Below are 24,663 nucleotides of genomic sequence, written 5' to 3'. Positions count from 1 at the left end.
GTGGTGGAGGCAGATACATTTGTGACACAAGAGAAAAATGGACGGTTATGTAGGAGGAAAGGGTTAGATTGATCTTGGAGTAGTTTAAAAGGTTAGTACAACATCGTGGGTTGGAGGGCTTGTACTGTACTGTTCTATGCTCAGCCTTCAACACAAAGGTTGGTGGTGTTGTAGATAGTGTAGAGGATTGTCAAAGATTGCAGAGAGACATTGATAGGATGCAGAAGTGGGCTGAGAAGTGGCAGATGGAGTTCAACCCGGAGAAGTGTGAGGTGGTACACTTTGGAAGGACAAACTCCAAGGCAGAGTACAAAGTAAATGGCAGGATACTTGGTAGTGTGGAGGAGCAGAGGGATCTCGGGGTACATGTCCACAGATCCCTGAAAGTTGCCTCACAGGTAGATAGGGTAGTTAAGAAAGCTTATGGGGTGTTAGCTTTCATAAGTCGAGGAATAGAGTTTCAGAGTCGCAAGGTAATGATGCAGCTCTATAAAACTCTGGTTAGGCCACACTTGGAGTATTGTGTCCATTTCTGGTCACCTCACTATAGGAAGGATGTGGAAGCATTGGAAAGGGTACAGAGGAGATTTACCAGGGTGCTGCCTGGTTTAGAGAGTATGCATTATGATCAGAGATTAAGGGAGCTAGGGCTTTACTCTTTGGAGAGAAGGAGGATGAGAGGAGACATGATGGAGGTGTACAAGATAATAAGAGGAATAGATAGAGTGGATAGCCAGCGCCTCTTCCCCAGGGCACCACTGCTCAATACAAGAGGACATGGCTTTAAGGTAAGGGGTGGGAAGTTCAAGGGGGATATTAGAGGAGGGTTTTTTACTCAGAGAGTGGTTGGTGCGTGGAATGCACGGCCTGAATCAGTGGTGGAGGCAGATACACTAGTGAAGTTTAAGAGACTACTAGACAGGTATATGGAATCTAAGGTGGGAGTTTATATGGGAGGCAGGGTTTGAGGGTCAGCACAACATTGTGGGCTGAAGGACCTGTACTGTGCTGTACTATTCTATGTTCAAAGTCAAAATCAAGTTTATTGCATATGTACAAGTCTATACTGTACATGCACAGATGCAATGAAAAAGAAAACTTACTTCCAGCAGCCTCATGAGCACATAGCATTAGACAGGCAGCATTCACAAGAAAAACAAATTTTAGAGCCCTTTTGCAATAACCCACAATTAGCACAAAGCAAAGCAATATCCATTTAGTGTAAAGTGGTCATAGTGTTGCGATTAGGGTTGTGCAGGTTGGTTCAAGAACTGAATAGTTGAAGGGATGTACAGTAGCTGTTCTTGAGCCTGGTGATGTGGACTTCAGGCTTCTGTACATCATGCTGGATGTTAATTCATTGCCCAGATGGTGGAAATCTTTGTGTCTTTTTTGAGGCAGTGCTTCCTGTAGATACTATTGCAGTGAGGAGCGGTGTACCCATATTATTTTGGGCAGAGGGCACTACTCTCTGCAGCTTCTTGCGTTCTTTTGCCATTGAAATGCTGGACAGGACCATGATGTTACAAATCAGGATACTTTCAATAGGTGAGTAATATAAACAATGTCAACCAGTTCGGCCAAATAGACCTACATCTGACTGTTGTCTTACAGGTGTCAAACAGGCGATAATTGGTGGTATTCAGGCAAATACTGTGAAAACCTTAGTGAACAACAGGATGCCGTTGTAATTGCTGTGACTTCATCTGTAGTCATCTTCCTGGGCATGCTGCTGATCATGCTGTTCACCGCATACTGCATGAGGAAGAAGTATCAGAAGCAAATCATCAAGTCTGGCAAAGGAGTCGGTTCAGCCAATGTGAGTATTCAAAACTAATTTGTAAAAAACAAGTTGTGCAGATCCCCCATATTTAATTTTTTTTTCTGTGCAAGCATTGGAAGTCAACGTTCACTGGGATGGCATGGTAGTGTGGCAGCTAGAGTAACACTTTACAGCACCAGCAATGAGAACGTACAAACTCCCTGCAAACAGCGGCAGGAATTGAACCACCATCATTGGTGCTGACTATTATTGACACTAGTTTTATAGGCAAGAAGGATGAACTTAAAGTGTGGATCAATACATTGATGAATGTTGTGGCCATTACAGAGACTTGGATGACACAGGGGCAGGAATGGCTGCTGAGTATGCCAGGCTTTAGATATTTCAAAAAGGATAGGGAAGGAGGCAAAAAACGGTGAGGGAGTGGGACTGCTAATTAGGGATAGTATCACAGCTGCAGAAAAGAAGGAAGTCATGGAGGGATTGTCTGAGTCATTGTGGGTGAAAATCAGAAACAGGAAGGAGCAATAACTCTAATGGGTGTTTTCTCATAGACTCTCCCAGTAGTAACAGAGACATTGAGGAACAGATAGGGAGGCAGATCCTAAAATGATACAACAATAATAGGATTGCTGTGATGAGTGATTTTAACTTTCCTAATATTGACAAGTATCTCCTTAGAGCAAGTTTAGATGGGGTGGAGTTTGTTAGGTGTGTTCAGGAAGGTTTCCTAATGCAATATATAGATAAGCCAACTCGAGGAGAGGCTGTACTTGATCTGGTATTGGGAAATGAACCTGGTCAGGTGTTAGATCTCTCAGTGGGAGGGCATTTTGGAGGTAGTGATCACAATTCTATCTCCTTTACCATAGTGCTGGAGATGGATAGGAGCAGACAAGTTAGGAAAGCGTTTAATTGGGGTAGGGGGAAATATAATGCTCTTGGGCAGGAACTTGGGAACATAAATTGGGATCAGATGTTCTCAGGGAAATGCATGGTAGAAATGTGGCAAATGTTCAGGGAATGTTCTGCATAGGTATGTTCCATTGAGACACGGAAAGGATGGTAGGGTAAAAGAAACATGGTGTACAAAGGATGTAGAAAATCTAGTTAAGAAAAAGAAAAAAAGCTTATGAAAGGTTCAAGAAACTAGGTACTGTTAGAGCTCTAGAAGATTACGAGGGTGCCAGGAAGGAACTCAAGAATGTAATTAGGAGAGCTAGAAGAGGCCATGAGAAGGCCCTGGTGAGCAGTGTTAAGGAAAACCCCCAGACATTCTACAAGTATGTACAGAGCGAGAGGATGAGGCATGTGAGAATAGGTCCAATCAGGAGTGAGAGTGGAGACGTGCATGGAGCCGAAGGAGGTAGTGGAGGTACTTAATGAACACTTTTCTTCAGTATGCCCCAGTGAAAAGGACCTTGGCAATTGTGGGGATGAATTACAGCGACTGAAATGCTTGACTGAATAGACATTAAGAAAGAGGACGTGCTGGAGCTTTTTAAAGGTATTAAGTTGAGTAAGTCACCTGAACTGGACAAGATATACCCAGGCTACTGTGGGAAGCAAGGGAGGAGATTGTTGAGTCTCTTGCGATGGTCTTTGCATCATCAATAGGGACAAGAGGAGTACCAGAGAATTGGAAGGTTGCAAATGTTGTTCCCTTGTTCAAGAAAGGGAGTAAAAATAACCCATGAAATTATAGACCAGTTAGTCTTACTTCACTGGTGGGCAAGTTGTTGGAGAAGATTCTGACAGACAGGATTTATGAGCATTTGGAGAGACATAATTTGATTAGGGATAGTCAGCATGGCTTTGTCAAGGGCAGGTCAGGCTTTACGGATCTGATTGCGTTCTTTGAGGATGTAACAAAGGACATTGATGAAGGTAGAGCAATGGATGCAGTGTATATGGATTTCAGTAAGGCATTTGATAAGATTCCCCATGCAAGGCTCATTCAGAAAGTATCGAGGCATGGGATCCATGGAGACCTTGCTTTGTGGATCCAGAATTGGCTTGCCTACAGAAGGCAAAAGGTGGTTGTAGATGATTCGTATTCTGCATGGAGGTCGGTGACCAGTGGTGATCTGCAGGGGCCTGTTCTGGCACCCCTCCTCTTTGTGAATTTTATAAATGATCTGGAGGAGGAAGTAGGAGCGTGGGTTACTAAGTTTGCTGATGACACAAAAGTTGGGGGTGTTGTGGATAGTCTGGAGCATTGTCAGAGATTACAGCGGGACATCGATAGGATGCAGAACTGGGATGAGAAGTGGCAGATGGACTTCAATCCAAGTAAGTGTGAGGTGGTTCATTTTGGTGGGTCAAATGTGAAGAAAGTATATAATATTGTCTTTAGTAAGACTCTTGGCAGTGTGGAGGATCAGCAAGTCCTTGGGGTCCATGTCCATTGGACATTCAAAGCTGCTGCGCAGGTTGACAGTGTTGTTAAGAAGGCATATGGTGCGTTGGCCTTCATCAACTGTGGGATTGAGTTCAAGAGCTGTGAGGTAATGTTACAGCTATACAAGACCTTAGTTAGACCCCAGTTGGAGTACTGTGTTCAGTTCTGGTCACCTCATTAGAGGAAGAATGTGGATACTTTAGAGAGAGAGCAGAGGAGATTTACAAGGATGTTGCCTGGATTGGGGAGCATGCCTTATGAGAATAGGTTGCGTGAACTTGGCTTTTTCTCCTTGGAGTGACGGAGGATGAGGTGACCTGATAGGGGTGTATAAGATGATGAGAGGCATTGATCGTGTGGATAGCCAGAGGCTTTTTCCCGGGGCTGAAATGGCTAACATGAAGGGGCATAGTTTTAAGTGCTTGGAAGTAGGTACAAGGGGGATGTCAGAGGTGAATTTTTCCACACAGTGGTGGATGCATGGAATGTACTGCCAGCGAGGGTGATAGAGGCAAATACAATAGGGTCTTTAAAGAGACTCATAGTATATAGAGCTTAGAAAAATAGAGGGCTATTGTAGGGAAATTCTAGGTAGTCTGTAGAGTAGGTTACATAGTTGGCACAACATTGTGGGCTGAAGGGCCTGTAATGTGCAGTAGATTTCTATGTTCTAATCCTATTGACCTGCTTTTGGTCTGTTGCACACCATGCTTCTTAAACACGGTGAGTCCACCACTTGCTCAGACATTGCGTTTCTGATCAAATTCACCCACCAACCTGCACATGTCAGGGCGGTCGGAGGAAATTAGAGCACCCAGAGGAAACTCACGATCTCAGGGAGAACGTGCAGACTCCACACAGACAGGAACTGAGGCCAGACTCAAACTCACGTCTCTGGAGCCATGAGCCAGTGGCTCCACCGCCTGCACAAATGTCATCCATTGTGTAATTACGATGCTTGAAGGTTCATACTTCAGAACAGTGAGCAACAGTTGCCAAACCATCAGTATTTCTAAATAATCAGAAACCTGGTAACAATTCGGGACACCTTGGCTTTCAGATCCCAGTGAGGTAGTGCATTTTCCAAGTAGAGTCCATCCAGCTCCAGCTGTGATCTGAGAATTCAGCCCGTCTGGCTGAGCGGGATCTACTTGTCTGTGAAGTCCAGCTCCAACCCGGGCTATGCATTTGCCAATAGATCCATTAAGGGAACTGCTTATGAAGACTCAATTGCATTGCTTGGAACTATACTCATAACATTATCAATTTCCAATGTCAACATTGTTGCATTGTTTTTTTGACAGACCCATTTCTGAAAGACTCTACTCACGGAAAAGGGACAGGAAACTCCAAGTGAGGACATTTCAGCAGAAATCCAAATCAAACTGGACAGATTTGTGAATTGTGACTTAGCTTTACCGATATTTGACTTCTAGTTAAAAATTGTACTAAGGGAGCTGATTGTAATAATTGATGGTGTTTGAACATTAAATGTACAGCATTACATGAAAATGTTAAATAAAAATGATTCAAAACAATCATAATGAGGTTGGATTGTGACTGCAGGATTATCATGATTTAGATAGAGGTGCCATTTAATCATTTGTGGTTATGTGATAGAACTTAAAATTGAAAATGGTTTTATCAATCAGTGTCAGCGGTGAATTTAATAGTGACTCAAGAGCATGAGGTAGAGGAATCAGGAGCAAGGTAGGAAACCCACTCCTTTGGACCTACTTTGTTTGTCATCAAGACCATTACTGACATATCTCAGTGCTGTATATCCTTAGATTCCATCAATGTCCACTCCTCTGTCATTGACATTGACCTCTGCTCTGATGCAGGTAATGGAGCCATCACAGTCATTTGGGGGGTGGGGGGGGGGAGGGGAGAGAGACTTCCAATATTCACCATACTCTGCCTGATAGAAATTCTCCTCACCTCAGCCTAAACAGCCTACCGCTTAACTTCAGGCTGTGCCCCTGGTCCTAGACTCCTCAGCCAGGGGAAATTTCTTCCCTGCGTCTGCCCTTCAAGAATTTTGTAAGGGTCAATAAGATATCCACTCAATCTTCTAACCTATGGAGTCCAGTCCCAGATTATTCAATCTCCATTCATATGGTAAACCCATCATTTCTGGAACCAGTCTGGTTAAACCTTACTGGAACCCCTCAATGGCAAGTTCATCTTGACCCTCACCAATTTTTATCAATGCACCACAGAAAGCATCCTATCCAGATGCATCGCGGCTTGGTATGGCAACTGCTCTGCCCATGATAGCAAGAAGTTGCAGAGTTAGAGGACATCTTCAAAAGGTGATGCCTCAAAAAGGTGGCATACATCATTAAAGGCCCCCCATCACCCAGGACAAGCTCTCTTCTCATTGCTGCTGTCAAAGAGGAGGTACAGGAGCCTGTAGACACACTCTCAATGTTTTAGTTACAGCTTTTCCCCCACCTCCATCAGATTTCTCCACAGACAATGAACCCATGTACCTCAATACTTTTTTCTCTATTTCTGCTTTTTGTTGCACTACTTATTTAATTCCTTTAAAATATATTACTTATTGCAATTTATAGTTTTTAAAATTATTATGTATTGCAATCTACTGCTGCCACATAACGACAAATTTCATGATATATGCTGGTGATATTAAACCTAATTCTGATTCTAAGAAGGGATGTGCTGGCATTGGAGATTATTGAAAATAATTTCAGGACTGAAAGGTTTAATGTACAAGGAGTGTTTGATGACTTTGGGCCTATACTCACCAGAGCTTAGAAGAATGGAGGGGAGTTGGGGGGGATCCTCAATGAAACCTACTAAATATTGAAAGACCTGGAGAGAGTGGATGTGGAGAGGATACTTCCAATAGTGGGAGAGACTGGGACCAGAGTGCACAACCTCAATAGAATCCCATTAGAACAGATGAAGAAGGTTTTCTTCAGCCAGAAGGTGGTGAATCTGTAGAATCCATCTTGGCTGTGAAGTCCATACATTAGGTGTATTTAAAATGGAGGTTGTTAGGTTCTCAATTAGTAAGGGCGTCAAAGATTGCAGGGAGGAAGCAGGAGAATAGGTTGAGATGGAAAGTAAATCAGCCATGATCTAATGGCAGAGCAGACTCAATGAGCCAGACAGTCCAATATTGCTTCGATATATTAGTCTTCTGTCCTTATGGACTGGTTGTTACGAACTATATAGAGTGAGTTAAGTAAGCCATTTGTAGCCACTGCACTTACTGAACACATCAGCAGCTATAGACTGCATCCTCTGGCTGGAGGACAGCACATCCCAGTGCCTGGTCCTTTCCCCCCACAGATGCTGTTCAACTCACTGAGTTCCTCCAGCAGAATCTGTGTTGCTCAAGAATCCAGCAGCTGCGAACTCCGTTGGCTTGACCACACATCACCTATATGTCAGATTCAGATTTATTTATCACAAGTGTATGGAAACATACAGCAAAATGCATTGCTTGCATTTACAATCAGCACAACCCAAGGATGTGCTAGGGGCTGCCTCCAAGTGTGGTCACACATTCTGGCACCAATGTAGCAGGCCCACATTGCTCAGCAAAAAAAATACAGAACACAACAAGCAACAAATCAGCAAAAGAAGCCTCTTTCCTCCCTCCCATCCACCCACACACTTGGGCAGTCCTCCAACTCCAGGACAGACCTCAGAGCCTTCAGTTTCCAACTCCGGGCTTCAACTTATAATTGACCTTTGAGTTTTGATCTTTAGTATCGATCCCAGACTCGCCGATAATGGGACACAGGCCTTGAACTCCAGGCTCGCTGACTGACCTCATGCAGCAACACACAAAAATCTGGAGGAACTTAACCCTAAGCACCAAGACCTGGGCCTCAATACCTCCCTCTGCAACTGGATCCTCAATTTCCTCACTGGCAAACCCCATATAGTACAGATTGGCAACAACAACTTCACCACATTCATCATCAGCATAGATTCACCACAAGGCTGTATGCTTGCCCCCTGCTTTTTACCTAAGATTGCATGTCTAAGTACAGCACCAATATTGTATTTAATTTTGCCAATGACATACTGTTCTTGGCCAAATTAAAGGTGATGATGAATGAGCATATAGGCAGGAGATTGAAAATCTGGTTGAGTGGTACCACAACAATAACCTCTAACTCAACATCAATAAAACCAAAGAGCTGATTGTCAATTAAAGGAGGAAGAGGCTGGAGGTCCATGAGCCTCATTAGGGGATCAGAGGTGGAGTCAGTAGCTCACCTTTTTATTCTGGCGCCTTTCCTCCCATCCTTTCCAGTCCTAAAGAAGGATCTCAGCAGGCAGGCAGCATCCTTGGAAAAGAGTAAAACAGTCAATGTTTTGGGCCAAGACCAGATGTTTATTCTTTTCCATAGATTCTGCCTCACCTACTGAGTTTCTCTAACATTCTATTGTATTTCTTTATTTTCCTCTAAATTCCTGCAAGGAAATTAATTTCAAGGCAGTATATGGGAGCATATATATACTTCGATAATACATTTCCTTTGACTCGGAGAGCATCTGTGCAACGAAATGGACAGTCGTTGTTTGAGGTTGGGACCCTTCATCTATACTGAGAACGATGGGTGGTAGCCAATGGTTACATGTAAACTGTTCGTTTTCCTCCACAGATGCCTCCTGACCCGCTGAGGTCCTCCAGCATTCAGCGCGGTGAGATTGGGACTCCGATGACAGTACCACCGCTGTCGGAGGACCACATGGGGAGCCGGCCTCCCCGTCCTCCTACCGCCCCTCCGGTCGGAGGACGTTACAAGTGAGCCGGCCTCCACGTACAGCGCACGTCCCCCAACCCCCTCCCCCCTTGTGGTCGGAGGACCACACAGCACCGGTTATATAGCGGGCTGAGGCAGGTGTGCGCGCCGCTGCGGTCGGAGGGTTACCTCGCAGGAGCGGGAGGGCCGGCTGTCGAGCGACGGGTGTGGAAGCCGCTGAGTTAGCGGCCTGCTTACTGGATGCGGGAGGCGGCGTTGGCAGTGTTTTAGGCTCGGAGTGGGACGAGCCTGGCTCCCCAGGCCATGTGGCCGGCGGTCTAGCAGGGGTGGAGGTGGAGATGGCAGCGAACTGGCACGACGTACTGGCCGACAAGGCCGAGCTCCTGCTGGGGCGGCTGGAGGAAGGAGTATGGGCCGGCTTGGGCCTTCTCCGCACCGGCCTGGGCATCGATTTGGGCCTGGAGCCGTGGCTCAGACGCCAGTCCCCCGGCTCAGCCGGCTGGCTGTTGCTACTGGCGGCGGCGGCGGGCGGCCTGTTGCTGCTGCTCGCCGGGCTGTGGACGGCCGCCTGTCGCCTTGGTCGATGTCTGGGCTTTGGCAAGCGGTCCAGCAGCGGAACCCCACTCGCGGGCGCAGGCGGTCGGAGGAGTGGCAGCGGCGCCAGGAACAGGGATAGGACGCCGGCAGAGGTGCAACTGCAGCGAGCCGAGGAGCAGAGGAAGAGGAGCCGCAAGAAGGAGAAGCCAAAGGTAGGAGAGAAACTGCAGCATTACCCCATGAAGGGGTAACCAACCCCATCATAAATCTTCCAGCCCCTTTAAATAGCCATATAACGCATTAATCCTCATTGAAAAGGTAATCAACTCCTTTATAATTTTCCCAACTCTCTAAAATGGTCACCCTTCTGTTATTAATTCCCCCTCCGAATGGGTAACCCACCCTTTTATATTTCTTCCGGCTGTTTAACATGCTCAATTGCCCTTGTTAATTGAATGGATAACTAACACCTTTATAAATCTCCCAACCCTTTAAAATAGTCAACGCCCCCTTATTATTTCCCCTCTTGAATGTGTAGCCATCCTCTTTATAATCCTTTTTTTTCCGCCACCCTGAACGTTTTTAAAATGGTTGAAACCCTCAAATGAATTAACTATCCTAGTGCTAGACCCACTCTGGCCTTTACAAAAGTGATTAGTCAGCCTACGACCTCTCTGAATGGAGCGATCCACGTCCTTATTAATCCCCAGACCTCCAAATTTTCATACTCAGCCCTTAAATTTGAATTTCTTATGCCAAATGTAGTCCCATTAAAATGAATACTCCCTGATTTATACCGTCTGGAAAACAACTCCCTGCTAACACGCCCTAAACCCCAACCAGACACTCAAGGTATCACAATTCTTTTATCCGTCTTGAGCCCTTTACTAAACTCAATATGTTTAAATCTGAGCCCCTTTAACTGAATGATCCCCTAAACCACGTTACCAAATAATTAATAAACCTGCTGTCGGTGCGCTTTTACCCTATATAAATACTAAAATAAAAACCCTTATTAATAACCTCCGTGATTACCCGTAGCTCTTGTTTAGCTTGTTCCATGACAGCCCTGAGCCCCTCCTAATGTGTAATCACTCTGTCTGTCCTCCATACCCTGTACTCCATGTAGGCTGAGCAACTGATAATCATCATGTGGCCATAATTCCTTAAAACTGAGCAACTTCCTTGTAACCGCCACCAACTCCTTGCATTTAACAGCCTGGTCGCCTGTTCTGGCCGTATGTCATTAATAATCCCGGTTTGAAATGCTGCGTTCTTTCTAATACTTAACACTTTGCTGCAACGCCGTTTAATGGCCGAGTATATTTTGTGTTGGATTGGAGACGGACATATTTTCCTATTGCCCTATCCCTCTTTGAAACCTGAAAGATTTCATCTGTGCACTGCTGGAGTTTGGGAGAGGCGGGGTGGGGGGGGGGGGGCGGTGGAGTGGAATTTGCAGTGGCCTTTCTCTGCATCTGCCTGGGATGGGCCGGGCTTTGAGTGCATTTTGTGTAGTTGGGCCGGTGCCAGACCCTAGTTGTGTGATGTGGCAGTTCTCGCAGTAACTGCGCGCAAGAAGATCGTGTCCGGGCTCAATTTGCCAACGCATGATAGTTGCGTTTTTTTTGTGTCTGTAATCTCGTACTTGGAGACAAATTTATTTTTAGATACGTTACCTAGTTGCTCCCTGTGAATGAATAGATGTTTCGCTGAATAAGAATGAAAGCGTCTCCTTAATTTTTCCCTTTTATTTGCTACTGTGTCTAGGTACAGGACTCTGCCAAAATGCCAACGACTTGCACGCTAATGTAGGGAATTTCTCAGTCTATTTCCGCTTTAAGAAATATTTAATACCATAGCTGCTGGAAATCTGAAATTAAAAGTGATCATTGGAAAATTATTCCGATCAGCCAGCGTCTGCTTGGAGAACAAGTTAATGTTTTATGTAGCCTCATAGAGCATAGGAACAGGTCCTTGGGTCCAACTGGCCCATGCCTATCAATATTCCAGTCTAACCTATCCCCATTTGCTTGGGGTTTGGGAGATTTTGGATCTCCCCCCCCCCCCGGCTCCCCCTCCCCCTTTCAAATCTCTTACTAACTCTTCCTTCGGTTAGTCCTGACAAGGGTCTTGGCCTGAAATGTTGACCATCTCTTCCTAGAGATGCTGCCTGGCCTGCTGCGTTCACCAGCAACTTTGATGTGTGTTGCTCCCATTTGCTTGTGTTTGGCTGATGTCCCTCTAACCTTCCCTATCCATGAACCTATCCAAGTGCCTGTTAAATATCAGTGTTGTACTTGCCTCAACCACTTCCTCTGCCAGCTCCTTTTATACACTGAGCTTCCTTGGATAAAACGTTGCCCTTCAGGTTCCTAATTAATTAATTAAGATTTTTAAAAAATTGTTACATCTACCTCGAAATATACAGTGAAATGTGTTATTTGTGTCAGTGATCAACACAGTCCGATGATATGCTGGGGCAGCCTACTAACCTGTAAGACTTTGGAATGTGGGAGGAAACTGGAGCAGCTAAAGGAAGCCCTTGCTGTCACAGGGAGAACATACAAACTCCTTACAGACAGTGGCAGGAATTGAACCCTGATTGCTGACGCTGTAAAGTGTTACGCTAGCCACCTTGCTGCCTTCTCCCCTCACCTTAAACCTATGTTCTCTGGTTCTTAATTCCCTAACCCTAGAAAAAAGATAGATCTTTCAGCCTGTCTTTGCCCCTCATGGTTTTATACATTTCTGATAAGATCACCTCTCCTACTACGCTCCAATGCAGAGTCCCAATCTGGTTAACCTCTCTCCATAATTCAGTCCCTCAAATCTGGCCAACATCCTTATGACTCTCTGCATTCTTTCCAGCTTAATGGCATAGAGCCTGGAAGCAGGCACTTCGGCCCGACTGGTACATGCCGACCAAGATACCCTGTCCAAGTTGGTCCCACTTGCCAGTTTTTAGCCCATAACTTTCTAAACCATTCCAATCCATGTACCTCTTAAACTGTCTTTTAAGTTATTATACTGTACATGCTTTAGTCAGTTTCTCTGGCAGCTGATTCCACCTGGTTCCATAGATGTAATAAAAGAGTGACCCTCAAGTTTTTGATACTTGGTCTCTTGGGTGGGAGACAAACGACAGTGAATTTTGAGGCACACCCTTAAAATTGAAGGGCTATCCTTTAGAACAGAGACAAGGAGGAATTTTTTTAGCCAGAGAGTGGTGAGTCTGGAATGCTCTGCCACATACTGTGGTGGAGGCAAAGTCCGTGAGTATATTTAAGGCCAAAGTTGATCGTTTCCGGATCGGTCAGGGCATGAAAGGATAGTTACAGGGAGGCAGATGTATGGAGTTGAGAGAGATTCAGGATCGGCTATGGTGAGTCAGAACAAACTCGATAGGCTAAGTAGCCTAATTCTGTTCTTGTGTCTTATGGTCTTTAAACCTATGCTGTCAAGTTTTTGGTACTCAATCTCTTGGGTGGGAGACAAAAGACAGTGAATTGACCATATGAATGCGCCTCATGTTAGACCTGTAAGATCAGCGGTCTCTTGTGTGCTAAGGAATGAAGTACTAACTTCTCCCTATAATTCAGTTCCTCAAGTCCTAGTATCATCCTTGTAAACCTTTTTTGTACTCTTTCCAGTTTAATAATATATTTCCTATAGCTGGGCAAACAAAACTGAACACATTACTCCAAATGTGGCCCCTACCAGTGTCTTATACAACTGCACCATGACGTCAAACTATTATGCTCAGTAACCCTGAAGGCCAGCGTGACAGTCACAGTCTAACTATGCCTTCACATTGAGGGAACTAGTTACAAGAGAAAGTTAGTGAACCCTTTGTAATTACCTGGTTTTCTGCATTAATTCCTTATAAAATGTGGTCTGATCTTCATCTAAGTCACAATAATAGACAAACACAATCTAACTAAACTAATAACACACTTAAAATTATACTTTTCCTGTCTTTATTGAATACATTATTTAATTATTTACAGTCCAGGCTGGAAAAAGTATGTGAACCCTTGTATTTAATAACTGGTAGAACCTCCTTCAGCAGCAATAACATCCATTAAATATTTCCTGTAGCTGCTGATCAGACTTGCACAACAGCAAGGAGGAATTTCCTAGACCATTCCTCCATACAACCTGTTTCAGTTTGTCATATTTCTGGGATATCTTGCATGAACAGCCCTCTTCAGGTCATGCCACAGCATCTCAATTGGGTTAAATCTGGACTCTGACTTGGTCATTTCAAGACAAAAATTTTCTTCTTTCTAAACTATTCTGTTGTTGACTTACTCTCGTGTTTTGGATTAATGTCTTGTGTCATCCAATTTCTACTATGCTTCAGGTGACAGACTACTACCCTGACATTCTGTAAGATGTCTTGATACAATTTTGAATTAATGGTTGCAAGCTGATTGCAATCAGTGATTGCAAGCTGTCCAAGCCCTGAGGCAGCAAAGTAGCCCCAAACAATGATACTCCTTCCATCATGCTTCTCAGTTGGGATGAGTTTTGGTGTTGGTGTGCATGCCACAGCATCTCAGTTGGTCTCCTCCAAACATGGCGGTATGCATTTCTACCAAAAAGTTCAAATTTTGTCTCACCTGTCCATGGAGCATTGTCCCAGAAGTGTCACAGAATGATTCTGGGAATGAAAGGGTTAACATATGAGGAACACTTGATAGCTCCTGGCTTGTACTCACTGAAGTTTGAAGTAGGGTTGCATTGAAATCTACTGAATATTGAAAGCTCTAGATCGAGTGGATGTGGAGAGGACATTTCCAATAGTGGGAGACTCTAGGACCACAGAGCACAGGTTCAGAATATAAGGATGTTCCTTTAGAACAGAATTGAGCAGAAATTTCTTTAGCCAGAGGGTGCTGAATCTATAGAATTCATTGCCACAGACAGATGTGGAGGTGAAGTCATTGGGTATATTGAAAGCAGGGGCTGATTGGTTTTTGATTAGTGAAGGGGTGAAAGGTTATGGACAGAAAGCAGGAGAATGGGTTTGAGAGGGAAATTAAACCAGCCATGATTGAATGGTGGAGAAGACTCGATGGGTCGAATGGCCTAATTCTGTTCCTATGTTGTAAGGTATCACAAAAAAAACACCTCTGGTTCATAAGAAATAATTTCCCATGAACAAAACTATGCTGACAACTTCTGTCTGTGTCCAGATGTGTGTATATCCTATCTCTTAGAATACCATCCAGTAATTTACACAGATGTTTGCCTTGCTGGCCTACCCTTTATTTTGCCACCCTTCTGAAGTAAAGGCCTATCATATCTGCCAGTCTACCAGCATCTCACCCATGGCTAACGATGCAACTATCTCAGCCAGGGCTCCTGCAATTTCTTCTCAGCCTTTCACTGTGCGCTTGGATAAACCAGGTTAGGTCTTGGAAATTTGTCTACCTTCACACTTTTTAAGACATCTAACACCACCTGTAATCCAGTCTCTCCCAAAAGCCCCTCCATTACTTTTCCTAGTTCTAAAGTTTTCTCTGTTAAAAGCCAGAAAAATATTCACTAATGCCTTTGCCCATCTCTCTCAGCTACACACAGATGTTCCCTTTGAACTTTAAGGGCTCTATTGTCTCCCGAGTTGTTCTTTTTCCCTTAATGTTTTTATGGAAATGTGTAATTATACAATAAGGGACTGTATAGTGATTTCTAAAAATAGTCAAATGTTTCAGGTTGAACCTATTTTGTCAGAATCAGACCCAGTTCTGGCAAAGAATTTCTGACCTGAAACATTAACTTCTTTCTCTGCCCACACAAGTGGCATGACTTGCTGTGTATTTTCACCATTTTCTGTTCTTATTTTGGATTTCCAGCATCTGCAATTTTTAAAATTTTCATTTACTGGCTGAAGTTTCAACTCTGGCACTCATCTAATACTATATGAATTCTGCTTGGAAGTTTATCTCGTTAGCAGCAAGTGTTAAGGTACTAATGGTTTTCACAACCACAGCATCACACCTATTGTATGAGACCATAATACAAAGGAGCAAAATTAGGCCATTAGGCCATATGCTGTCCTTGTTGTGAAATGCTGCTGAGAATGGATATGTGGGTATGAGAGGTGGATTGAATTGAATTGACTTTATTACTTACATCCTTTACGTATAGTAACATGTAAAAGTTTGGGCACCCGGTCAAAATTTCTGTTACTGTGAATAGCTAAGCGAGTAAAAAAAATGGCCTGATTTCCAAAAGGCATAAAGTTAAAGATGCCACATTTCCTTAATATTTTGAGCAAGATTATTTTTTATTTCCATCTTTTACAGTTTCAAAATAATAAAAAAGGAAAAGGGCCTGAAGCAAAAGTTTGGGCACCCTGCATGGTCGGTACTTAGTAACACCCCCTTTGGCAAGAATCACAGCTTGTAAATGCTTTCTGTAGCCAGCTAAGAGTATTTCAATTCTTGTTTGGGGGATTTTCGCCCATTCTTCCTTGCAAAACTCTTCTAGTTCTGTGAGATTCTTGGGCCGCCTTGCATGCACTGCTCGTTTGAGGTCTATCCACAGATTCCCAATGATGTTTAGGTCAGGGGACTGTGAGGGCCATGGCAAAACCTTCAGCTTACGCCTCTTGAGGTAGTCCATTGTGGATTTTGAGGTGTGTTTAGGATCATTATCCCGTTGTAGAAGCCATCTTTTCATCTTCAGCTTTTTTACAGACGGTGTGATGTTTACTTCAAGAATTTGCCGGTATTTAGTTGAATTCATTCTTCCCTCTACCATTGAAGTGTTCCCTGTGCCACTGGCTACTGCAACACAAGCCCAAAGCATGATCAATTCATCCCCATGCGTAACAGTCGGAGAGGTGTTCTTTTCATGAAATTCTGCACCCTTTTTTCTCCAAGCATACCTTTGCTCATTGCGGCCAAAATGTTCTACTTTAACTTCATCAGTCCACAGGACTTGTTTCTAAAGTGCATCAGGCTTGTTTGGATGTTCCTTTGCAAACTTCTGACGCTGAATTTTATGGTGAAGACGCAGGAAAGATTTTCTTCTGATGACTCTTCCATGAAGGTCATATTTGTGCAGGTGTCACTGCACAGTAGAACAGTGCACCACCACTCCAGAGTCTGCTAAATCTTCCTGAAGGTCTTTTGCAGTCAAACAGGGGTTTTGATTTGCCTTTCTAGCAATCCTATGAGCAGTTCTCTCGGAAAGTTTTCTTGGTCTTAAAGACCTCAACCTGACCGCCATCATTCCTGTTAACTGCCATTTCTTAATTACATTATGAACTGAGGAAACGACTACCTGAAAACGCTTTGCTATCTTCTTATAGCCTTCTCCTGCTTTATGGACGTCATTTATTTTGATTTTCAGAGTGTTAGGCAGCTGCTTAGAGGAGCCCATGGCTGCTGATTGTTGGGACAAGGTTTGAGGAGTCAGGGTATTTATAAAGCTTTGAAATTTGCATCACCTGGCCTTTCCTAATGATGACAATGAACAAGCCATAGCCCAGACAAGCTAATTAAGGTCTGAGACCTTGGTAAAAGTTATCTGAGAGCTCAAATCTCTTGGGGTGCCCAAACTTTTTCCTTTTTTCCCACTCTGAAATTGTACAAAACAAAACAAAAATAATACACTAATCTTGCTTAAAATGTTGAAAAGAATGTTTCATCTTTAACTTTATGACTTTTGGAGATCAGTTCATCTTCTACTTAACTATTCACAGTAACAGAAATTTTGACCAAACTTTTGCATGCCATTGTACATGAGGAGTAAAAATCTTTGCCTTAAGTCTCTGTCTAAATGCACAATGTACAATTTTTAGTCATTTGTAATAGTATGTACCACAGGACAGTCAATATGACACAAATACAATTGTATCAACGTGCATTAATCAGTCTGATGGCATGGTGGAAGAAGCTGTCCTGGAGCCTTTTGGTCTTGGCTTTTATGCTGTGGTACTATTTCCCAGATGGTAGCAGCTGGATCAGTTTGTGGTTGGGGTGACTCGAGTCCCCAATGATCCTTCAGGCCCTTTTTACACATCTATCTTTGTAAATGTCCTGAATAGTGGGAAGTTCACATCTACAAAGGCACTGGGCTGTTCGCACCACTCTCTGCAGAGTCCTGCGATTGAGGGAAGTACAGTTCTCATACCAGGCAGTGATGCAGCCAGTCAGGATGCTCTCAATTGTGCCCCGTAGAAATTTCTTAGGATTTGGAGGCCCATACCAAACTTCTTTCACCGTCTGAGGTGAAAGAGGCGCTGTTGTGCTTTCTTCCACCACATATCTGGTATGTACAGACCACGTGGATCCTCAGTGATGGGAACAATAGACATGATGCTTTTAGAAGTCACGACTCATTTAAAAAGACAAATGTAGAAATATTTTGGAGGGAAAATCCAGACAATAGGAGGCTTAACAAACAATCTGATGGAGAGCTCAACAGGTCAAATAGCACCTGTGGGAGGAAAGTAATTGTCAACCCTGCACCAGGACCTTTTATTTTTCCCAACCCCTACAGATGCTGCTTGACTCACTGAGTTCCTCCAGCAGATTTTGTTGCTCCAGATTCCAGCATCCACCAATGCTTGCATCTGAATGGTAGACTCAACATTGGAAGAATAGATGAAATGCAATGAGCAATAGGAGTAGGAGGTTTGAAGGCACTGAAATGGCAGAAATAGATCATCAAGGGATTTGGGATAAATAGCTTTATTGTAGCACATTGGGGAGCAATTGTAGTTCAGGTAGAACATAAATAGCAGTTGGTGTACACCAGAGAATGGCACTGGATGGTTAATGATTCAGTGAAAATGAGATGAGTCCGTGCATTGCTGTTAAGATGGAGCTGGTCTGCTCTGATTGCCAATATAGACTTAAATACCCCACGAACCTAATACCAAATTTTCTAATGCCCTAACTAAAATCAAGTGCCAGGAGCAGAGGAAATTGTTTGAAAACATAGATAGAATTCGTGGTGCAGGCAGAATGATGGTCTGAGAATATGCTTCTGTGTTTTTTTTATAAAGCATGCATCAAACGTTAGGTGTTGATGTACTTGTGACAAAATACAATACCGGTGGTTTGCTGTTAACCCTGACCGAATATACATAAGAGACTGGTAATTAGTTACAGATGACACTTCAAGAAGTACAGAGCAATTCCATTATAGTTTTATTTCAGGACGACTTTTGAAATGCCTGGTATTCTGGTAGGCAGAGATGAAGCGTACTGTTGAAGGAGAAAACGAGAAAATCTGCAGATGCTGGAAATCCAAGCAACGCATTTAAAATGCTAGAGGAGCTCAGCAGGCCAGGCAGCATCCAGGAAAAGAGTATACCTGACATTTCAGGCTGAGACCCTGCTGAGTTCCTCCAGCATTTTGTGTGTGTTGAAGGAGAAAAATTGCTTTAAACAGAAAGCTGAGTGTTTTGTCTCCATAATTGACTGCAGAGTGGTCACCATTATTTTTAAAGTGACATAACTGCTTTAAAAAAACAAAAAAAAATCAACTTTTTTAAAGTTAAAGATTTTCACAACACGTATTAAATAATCCTATCCTGATCTGTGTAAAACAGTATAAATTGCATAGTTTTTCCATATGAATCAAATTAGTAGAAAACAAACTGTTGATTTAATCCTAAATCTGCTGTTAGTATTTTCTGTTGTTTACTATGGGGAAAATTGTGTAATTTCCAAATTTTTTTTGGCACATGGGCCCCTGTATGTCCCCTGTATCGGATGTCTTGCATTGCATGCTGTTGTGTTGGTGGCCAGTTCTAACTTTCAACCTTGTCTCAGCAGACTTGTTGCTTTCCTTCATCCTGACCAGTCTGAACAAAAGGGCTACTGTAATAAAATTACTTTCTGAGCGAGTTGGAGAAATGCTGATTGGAAACGTTTTCACTGGACAATAGTGGATTTTCTTTTGTAGTTTTCCTAGTTGCTGTTGATTAACTACAGTTTTCAGCCCACTGTCGCAAAGTTCATAAGGAATATTGTGGTGGAAAGGGTATATGATATTCATCACCAATTCCAGTTGTAATCAGCGTTTCTTGTGGTATATTATACAGGAGAAAGGTTTGCATCCCCAGCTTTCCCTGGAAGTGACATATTGGAATGAACATTGGCCATTTGACCCATTGAAGTCATCCTTTCAATTGGTGATTCCTGTCAGGGTTTACTTGCCTTAAGCCATTTAAGACGGTATGTGACACACAAAATGTTGGAGAAACTCAGCAGGGTAGGCAGCATCTATTGAAAAGAGTACAATCAACGTTTTGGGCCGAGACTCCTTGGCAGGACTGGAGATAAAAAGCTGAGGAGTAGATTTTAAAGGTGGGGGTGAGAATGGGGAGAGAGAAACACCAGGTGACAGGTGAAACCTGAAGGGGGGAGGAATGAAGTAAAGAGCTGGGAAGTTGATTGGTGAAAGAGATACAGGACTAGAGAAGGGGGAGTCTGATAGAGGAGGATAGAAGGCCATGGGGGAAAGAAAAGGGGGATGGAGCACCAGAGGGAGGCGATGGGTGGGCAAGAATAAGGTGAGAGAGGGAAAAGTGGATGGGGAACGTTGAAGGAGAGGTGGGGGCATTACCGGAAGTTCGAGAAATCAATGTTCATGCCGTCAGTCTGGAGGCTACCCAGATGGAATATAAGGTTTGTTCCTCCAATCGAACTGTGGCCTCATCACAACAGTGGAGGAGGCCATGAATAGAGATATCGGAATGGGAATGGGATGTGGAATTAAAATGGGCGGACACTGGGAAATCCCGCTTTTTATGTGTGTTGCTTCGATTTCCAGCATCTGAAGATTTTCTCTTGTTTGTGATGAGACTATGTATTTCATAATTGTTTCTCTGTACCAATAATAATTATGGGTCATAAAAGTAGGAAACTTTGTTTCTAATTCAGTTTTTACATTTTTTTAATTAGTCATTCTCCAGAGTAAGTTACCTTAAAATTATTGTGTACGTACAAGTCAAATTGAACAACTGTATTCCAGTATTTGGATAGATGTCCTGGTAATAAACTGTCAAAAGTATTCCCGTTTTGGGAGTTGAATCTTCAAGAGTTTGGAATGCACAATAAGCTATTTGGCATAACTGTTCAATATTGAGGTTTAGGCTCCACATGACTATCTTGTCCCACTTAACCTTTCCCCACAAGCTTACCTAGCTCCTTCATTTCTTTTGTTGCTGTTCATTTAAATTCTTCTATGCATTAACAAGTGCCACATTTTAGCCATTCTCTAAAAAGCTTATTCTGAAATCTCTATCGAACTTTCATTTTATCATAATCATACAGCAGGGAAATGGATCCTTTGGCCCAGCTCATCTATGCCTAGCAGGGTGTCTGCTTGAACTATTCTGATTTGTCTGCGTTTGACCCATGTCAACGTTTAATGTCTTTTAAACATTATGATTTAAACATCTACCACTTCCTTTGACAGTTGGTGCCACGTAGCCACCACCCTCTGGAAAAAGTTCCCCTATGGTCCCATTTAAATGTTTCCTCTCCTGTGCCCTAGGTTTAGACTTTCTGCCCTGGGGAAAGACTGTCCATCTACTCGATTTATGCCATCATCATTTTCTAAATCTCATTAAGGTCACCCCTCAGCTTGCTGTACTCTAGGGACAAGCATCCCAGCTCTTCAGTCAAATTCTGATTCGCCTGCATATTCATGTAAAATGTTGAAGATTAACTACCCACTGTCTACCTTCTGCCCCCCCCTTAAAGAATGCCTTTTCAGCTTCTGATGTCTGCCTCCCACCCCCCCATTAAAGAATGCCTTTTCAGCTTCAGATGTCTGCCTCCCACCCCCCCATTAAAGAATGCCTTTTCAGCTTCTGATGTCTGCTTCCCACCCCTCCATTAAAGAATGCCTTTTCAGCTTCTGCTGAGATTGGTGATTGTAGAACCCAGTGCTACCATTTCCCAGCCCTAAGAAAGACTGTTAATGCCTTGCATATTGGGAATGGCTTTAGTTACGGAGTGAAATTTTCTATTCTAAATAAGGACACAGAAATTGATAACTGAAATCTAAAAATAAGAGCAGATGGGTGACTTTTAAAATGGAGAGTATTACATTTGCATGTTCTGGTCCATTTGACCAAGTTTCTTCACCTGATGGAGTCAATGCCTCCAATGCAACTTCAGAAAGTCAACTAAATGATATTTAAAAATCTTGTATTTGCACATTTATGATTAAACATAACCATCCAAATGGTCTTGGCAGGATGCATGTATACATATGTTAATTTTGCAATGAATTGAGTTTTAGTAATTGAAATTCATAAGTAAATCAACCATCAAGCTCAATTTATTTAAACTGAGCTGAGAGTCTAAGATTATACTTTCATTCATTGTAAAAGTCAATTGAACAGAATGATCTTAAAGTTGGCAAAATCTAATTTGCTTTGGTAATTGATAATGCAAAATTTATTCGTATACGGTCATTGATAAGTTGTATCCTCCCACATTTCTAATTTCTGGCAACCTTGAAGTTACAAACTTGATAAATGTAGAAATAAATAAACATGATGAAGAAATTTAATAATTGGAGTAGTGAAGAGTTTTCTCCTCGAATTGGAAATATAAAGGTGTTAAAATTTCATGTTTTTACAATGCATTTTGTGGAATAGTTTCTGCAAATGGTAGGTATGGTTTCCGAAGAGCACCAAGTTTAAAACAACAAAAAGGAAACTTGAAGTGCAATAAATCAGTCTGTTACTATACAGTCTGTTAAGTTTGTACTGGCCATTTAACACTAGTCCCACTTGGAATTTGTCCATTTGAAATTTTTTCATATGCAGAGCATTTCCAATTATAGATTAGAGAGATCATCTATAATTAGCAGATTCAGTAAAGACAAAATTAAGTTTGATTAGTACTTGAAAACAATGCAGCGTTATGAGGAAAGAGCATTGGTAGTAATACACATTTGATAGCTCTTTTAAGGAGCCGGCACAGACACAGTGGGTTCACATGTATCTTCTGTGCCGTAAGAATGACAGAACAAATTCGAGCAACAGTGCAGTAAAATCAGTTTAGTTCTTGGATAGTCATTTAAGATTGAGAATGACCTTTCTGCTACAATCAAATCCCATGACTGTTTCCTGTAGATTCTTTGTGACATCAGTGTTAAATTATTGTATCATTCATTCATTAAATGCTGCAGTCTTCCCTTTTTTTAAAAACTGTGCTAATTTAACTTTTCGTAATAGAACAGTGGAGGTTGTCTCAAGCCTGACATGAGTTGATCCTCTTTAGTATCCCATAGATGTATTATTGCAGATTAAGGTCATGGGTCAGAGTGCATAAACACAACGCGTTTGAACAAATGCTTTTCAATTGTTCATTGTATGGGTTTGTTATTACTGTGGATATGGTACTGTAGTTGTAATCCAGAGGTCCGGATTAATAATCGAGAGATGTGTGCTCATTCCTCCACAGTAGTTGGAGACTTAATTGAGAAAAGTAATCTGAAATTAAAAGATATCAGCATTAGTGTCCTATAAATCACTATTATTGTCATTAAGAACTAGACCAGTTCACTAATATCCTCCAGGGAAAGATACCTGCCACGTGGTCTGGCTTGTGTGACCATAGATTAATTGCCCAGTCTGCCTTTTAACTGCCTCTGAAGTAGACAAGTAATCTCTAGTCTAGTGCAGTTCCCGATGCCTATATTCTCTGAATGAGCCCATCATTTATTTGACTGAGTTTTCCTTTGCAAGGAAAAGATAAGAAATAGAAAATGGAGTAGATTATTTGTCTTTCTGAGTCTTCTCAGCCATTTATTTTACCTCAGAATCACCTTATTCCTCTAATCTACATATCTTCGGCTCCTTAGTATCTGAAGATCTATCAATCTCTGATAGAATAAACTGAACAATTGAGCCACCACATCTACCATGGGTAGAGAATCCCAAGGATTCGTGTTCCTCTGGGTGAAGGCATTTCTTCTAGACTCTCTCTTGAGTGACTAAGTTTTGCAATTTTTGCCTCCTGATTGTAGACACTGTTGGAAACATCACAGCACTGGCCACTTTTAAACCTGCAGAATGTAGTGTTTCAATAAGATCACACCTCATTCTGAAAGCACAGGTCTTTCCATACCTCAACCCCCACCAAATATGGATTCCCTCAGATAGAGTAAACAACTATACAACATTTCGAAGGCACTCCCACCAAAGCTCTGTATAATTTGAGTAAGATACCTCTACTTGCTTAGAGGCTATCATCCCATTCCTGAGGAAGGAATGATGGCTTGAAAGATTGACTGGCTTCTCTTTCTGTGGATGCTGCATGTTTGGCTGAGTTTTTCTGGCATTCCTGCATTTGCCTTCCAAATTGCTTGCTTGACCTGAGTACCAGCTTTCATTAATTTATGTACAGTCTAACCTCAGGTCTACTGAACACCAGCAGGTACATGGATAGAAAATATTTGCGAGATATAGGGAAACAGCATTACTTCTAGTCATTGTGGATAAGTTGGAATGAATGGCTTGTTTCCATACTATACAACTGTGGCTAATACTGTTCATTTCCTCATTTTTCTACCAAAGTGACGGTCCCCCTATTTCCATATTATAATCCCATCCGCCATTTACTTTGAGCATATACAGATCAGAATAAGGTTTGTTATCACTGTCTTACAACATGAAATTTGTTATTTTGTGGCAGCACAATTGCAAAGACATAAAATTACTATAAATTACAAAAATAGATGGTGGTGGTGGGAAGGAATACTGAGGAATGTTCATTTACCATTTGGAAATTTGGTTGCTGAGGGGAAGAAGCTGTTTCTGAATTGCTGAGTGTAGATCTTCAGGCTCCTGTACTTCCTTTCTGAGGATAGTGAAAAGGAGGAAGCATGTCCCAGATGGTGAGGGTCCTTGATGACGGATGGTACTTTCTTTAGGTACTGCCTTTTGAATATGTCCTCTGATGGGGAGCATAGTGCCTATGATGGAACTGAGCCTCTTGAAATCCTGTGCATTGGAGGCCACGTATCACTTGTGACACAACCAATCAAATGCACTTCACTGTATATCTATAGATATTTGCAAGAGTCTTTGATATATCAAATCTCCTCAAACTCCTAATGAGGTAGAACTACTGGAGTGCTGTCTTGCTAATTGCATCAATATGTTCTCAGAGATATTGTCATCCAGGAACCTGAAGCTGCTT

The 24,663-nt window shown here is 42.5% G+C and overlaps 2 protein-coding genes across 2 annotated transcripts in view; both read left to right on the top strand.

Annotated features, from left to right (window-relative positions):
• The window catches only part of mep1ba (meprin A subunit beta a), a 78,554-nt gene extending 72,764 nt beyond the window's left edge, over positions 1 to 5,790 (top strand). Inside the window, 2 exon segments of the mRNA XM_063060086.1 lie at positions 1,615 to 1,819; positions 5,489 to 5,790. Coding sequence (XP_062916156.1) covers positions 1,615 to 1,819; positions 5,489 to 5,500 — 217 coding nt within the window. The 3' untranslated portion in view covers positions 5,501 to 5,790.
• A 3,263-nt stretch (positions 5,791 to 9,053) lies between these two features.
• The window catches only part of mtdha (metadherin a), a 74,757-nt gene continuing 59,147 nt past the window's right edge, over positions 9,054 to 24,663 (top strand). The window contains exon 1 of the mRNA XM_063060074.1: positions 9,054 to 9,684. Within this exon, the coding sequence (XP_062916144.1) occupies positions 9,274 to 9,684 (411 nt within the window). The 5' untranslated portion in view covers positions 9,054 to 9,273. The remainder of the gene's footprint in view (positions 9,685 to 24,663) is intronic.

This window comes from Mobula hypostoma, chromosome 1, assembly GCF_963921235.1.
Source record: "Mobula hypostoma chromosome 1, sMobHyp1.1, whole genome shotgun sequence".
NCBI lineage: Eukaryota > Metazoa > Chordata > Chondrichthyes > Myliobatiformes > Myliobatidae > Mobula > Mobula hypostoma.
The sequence above is the reverse complement of the archived record's forward strand: the minus strand, read 5'-3'. Positions and strand labels throughout refer to the sequence as shown.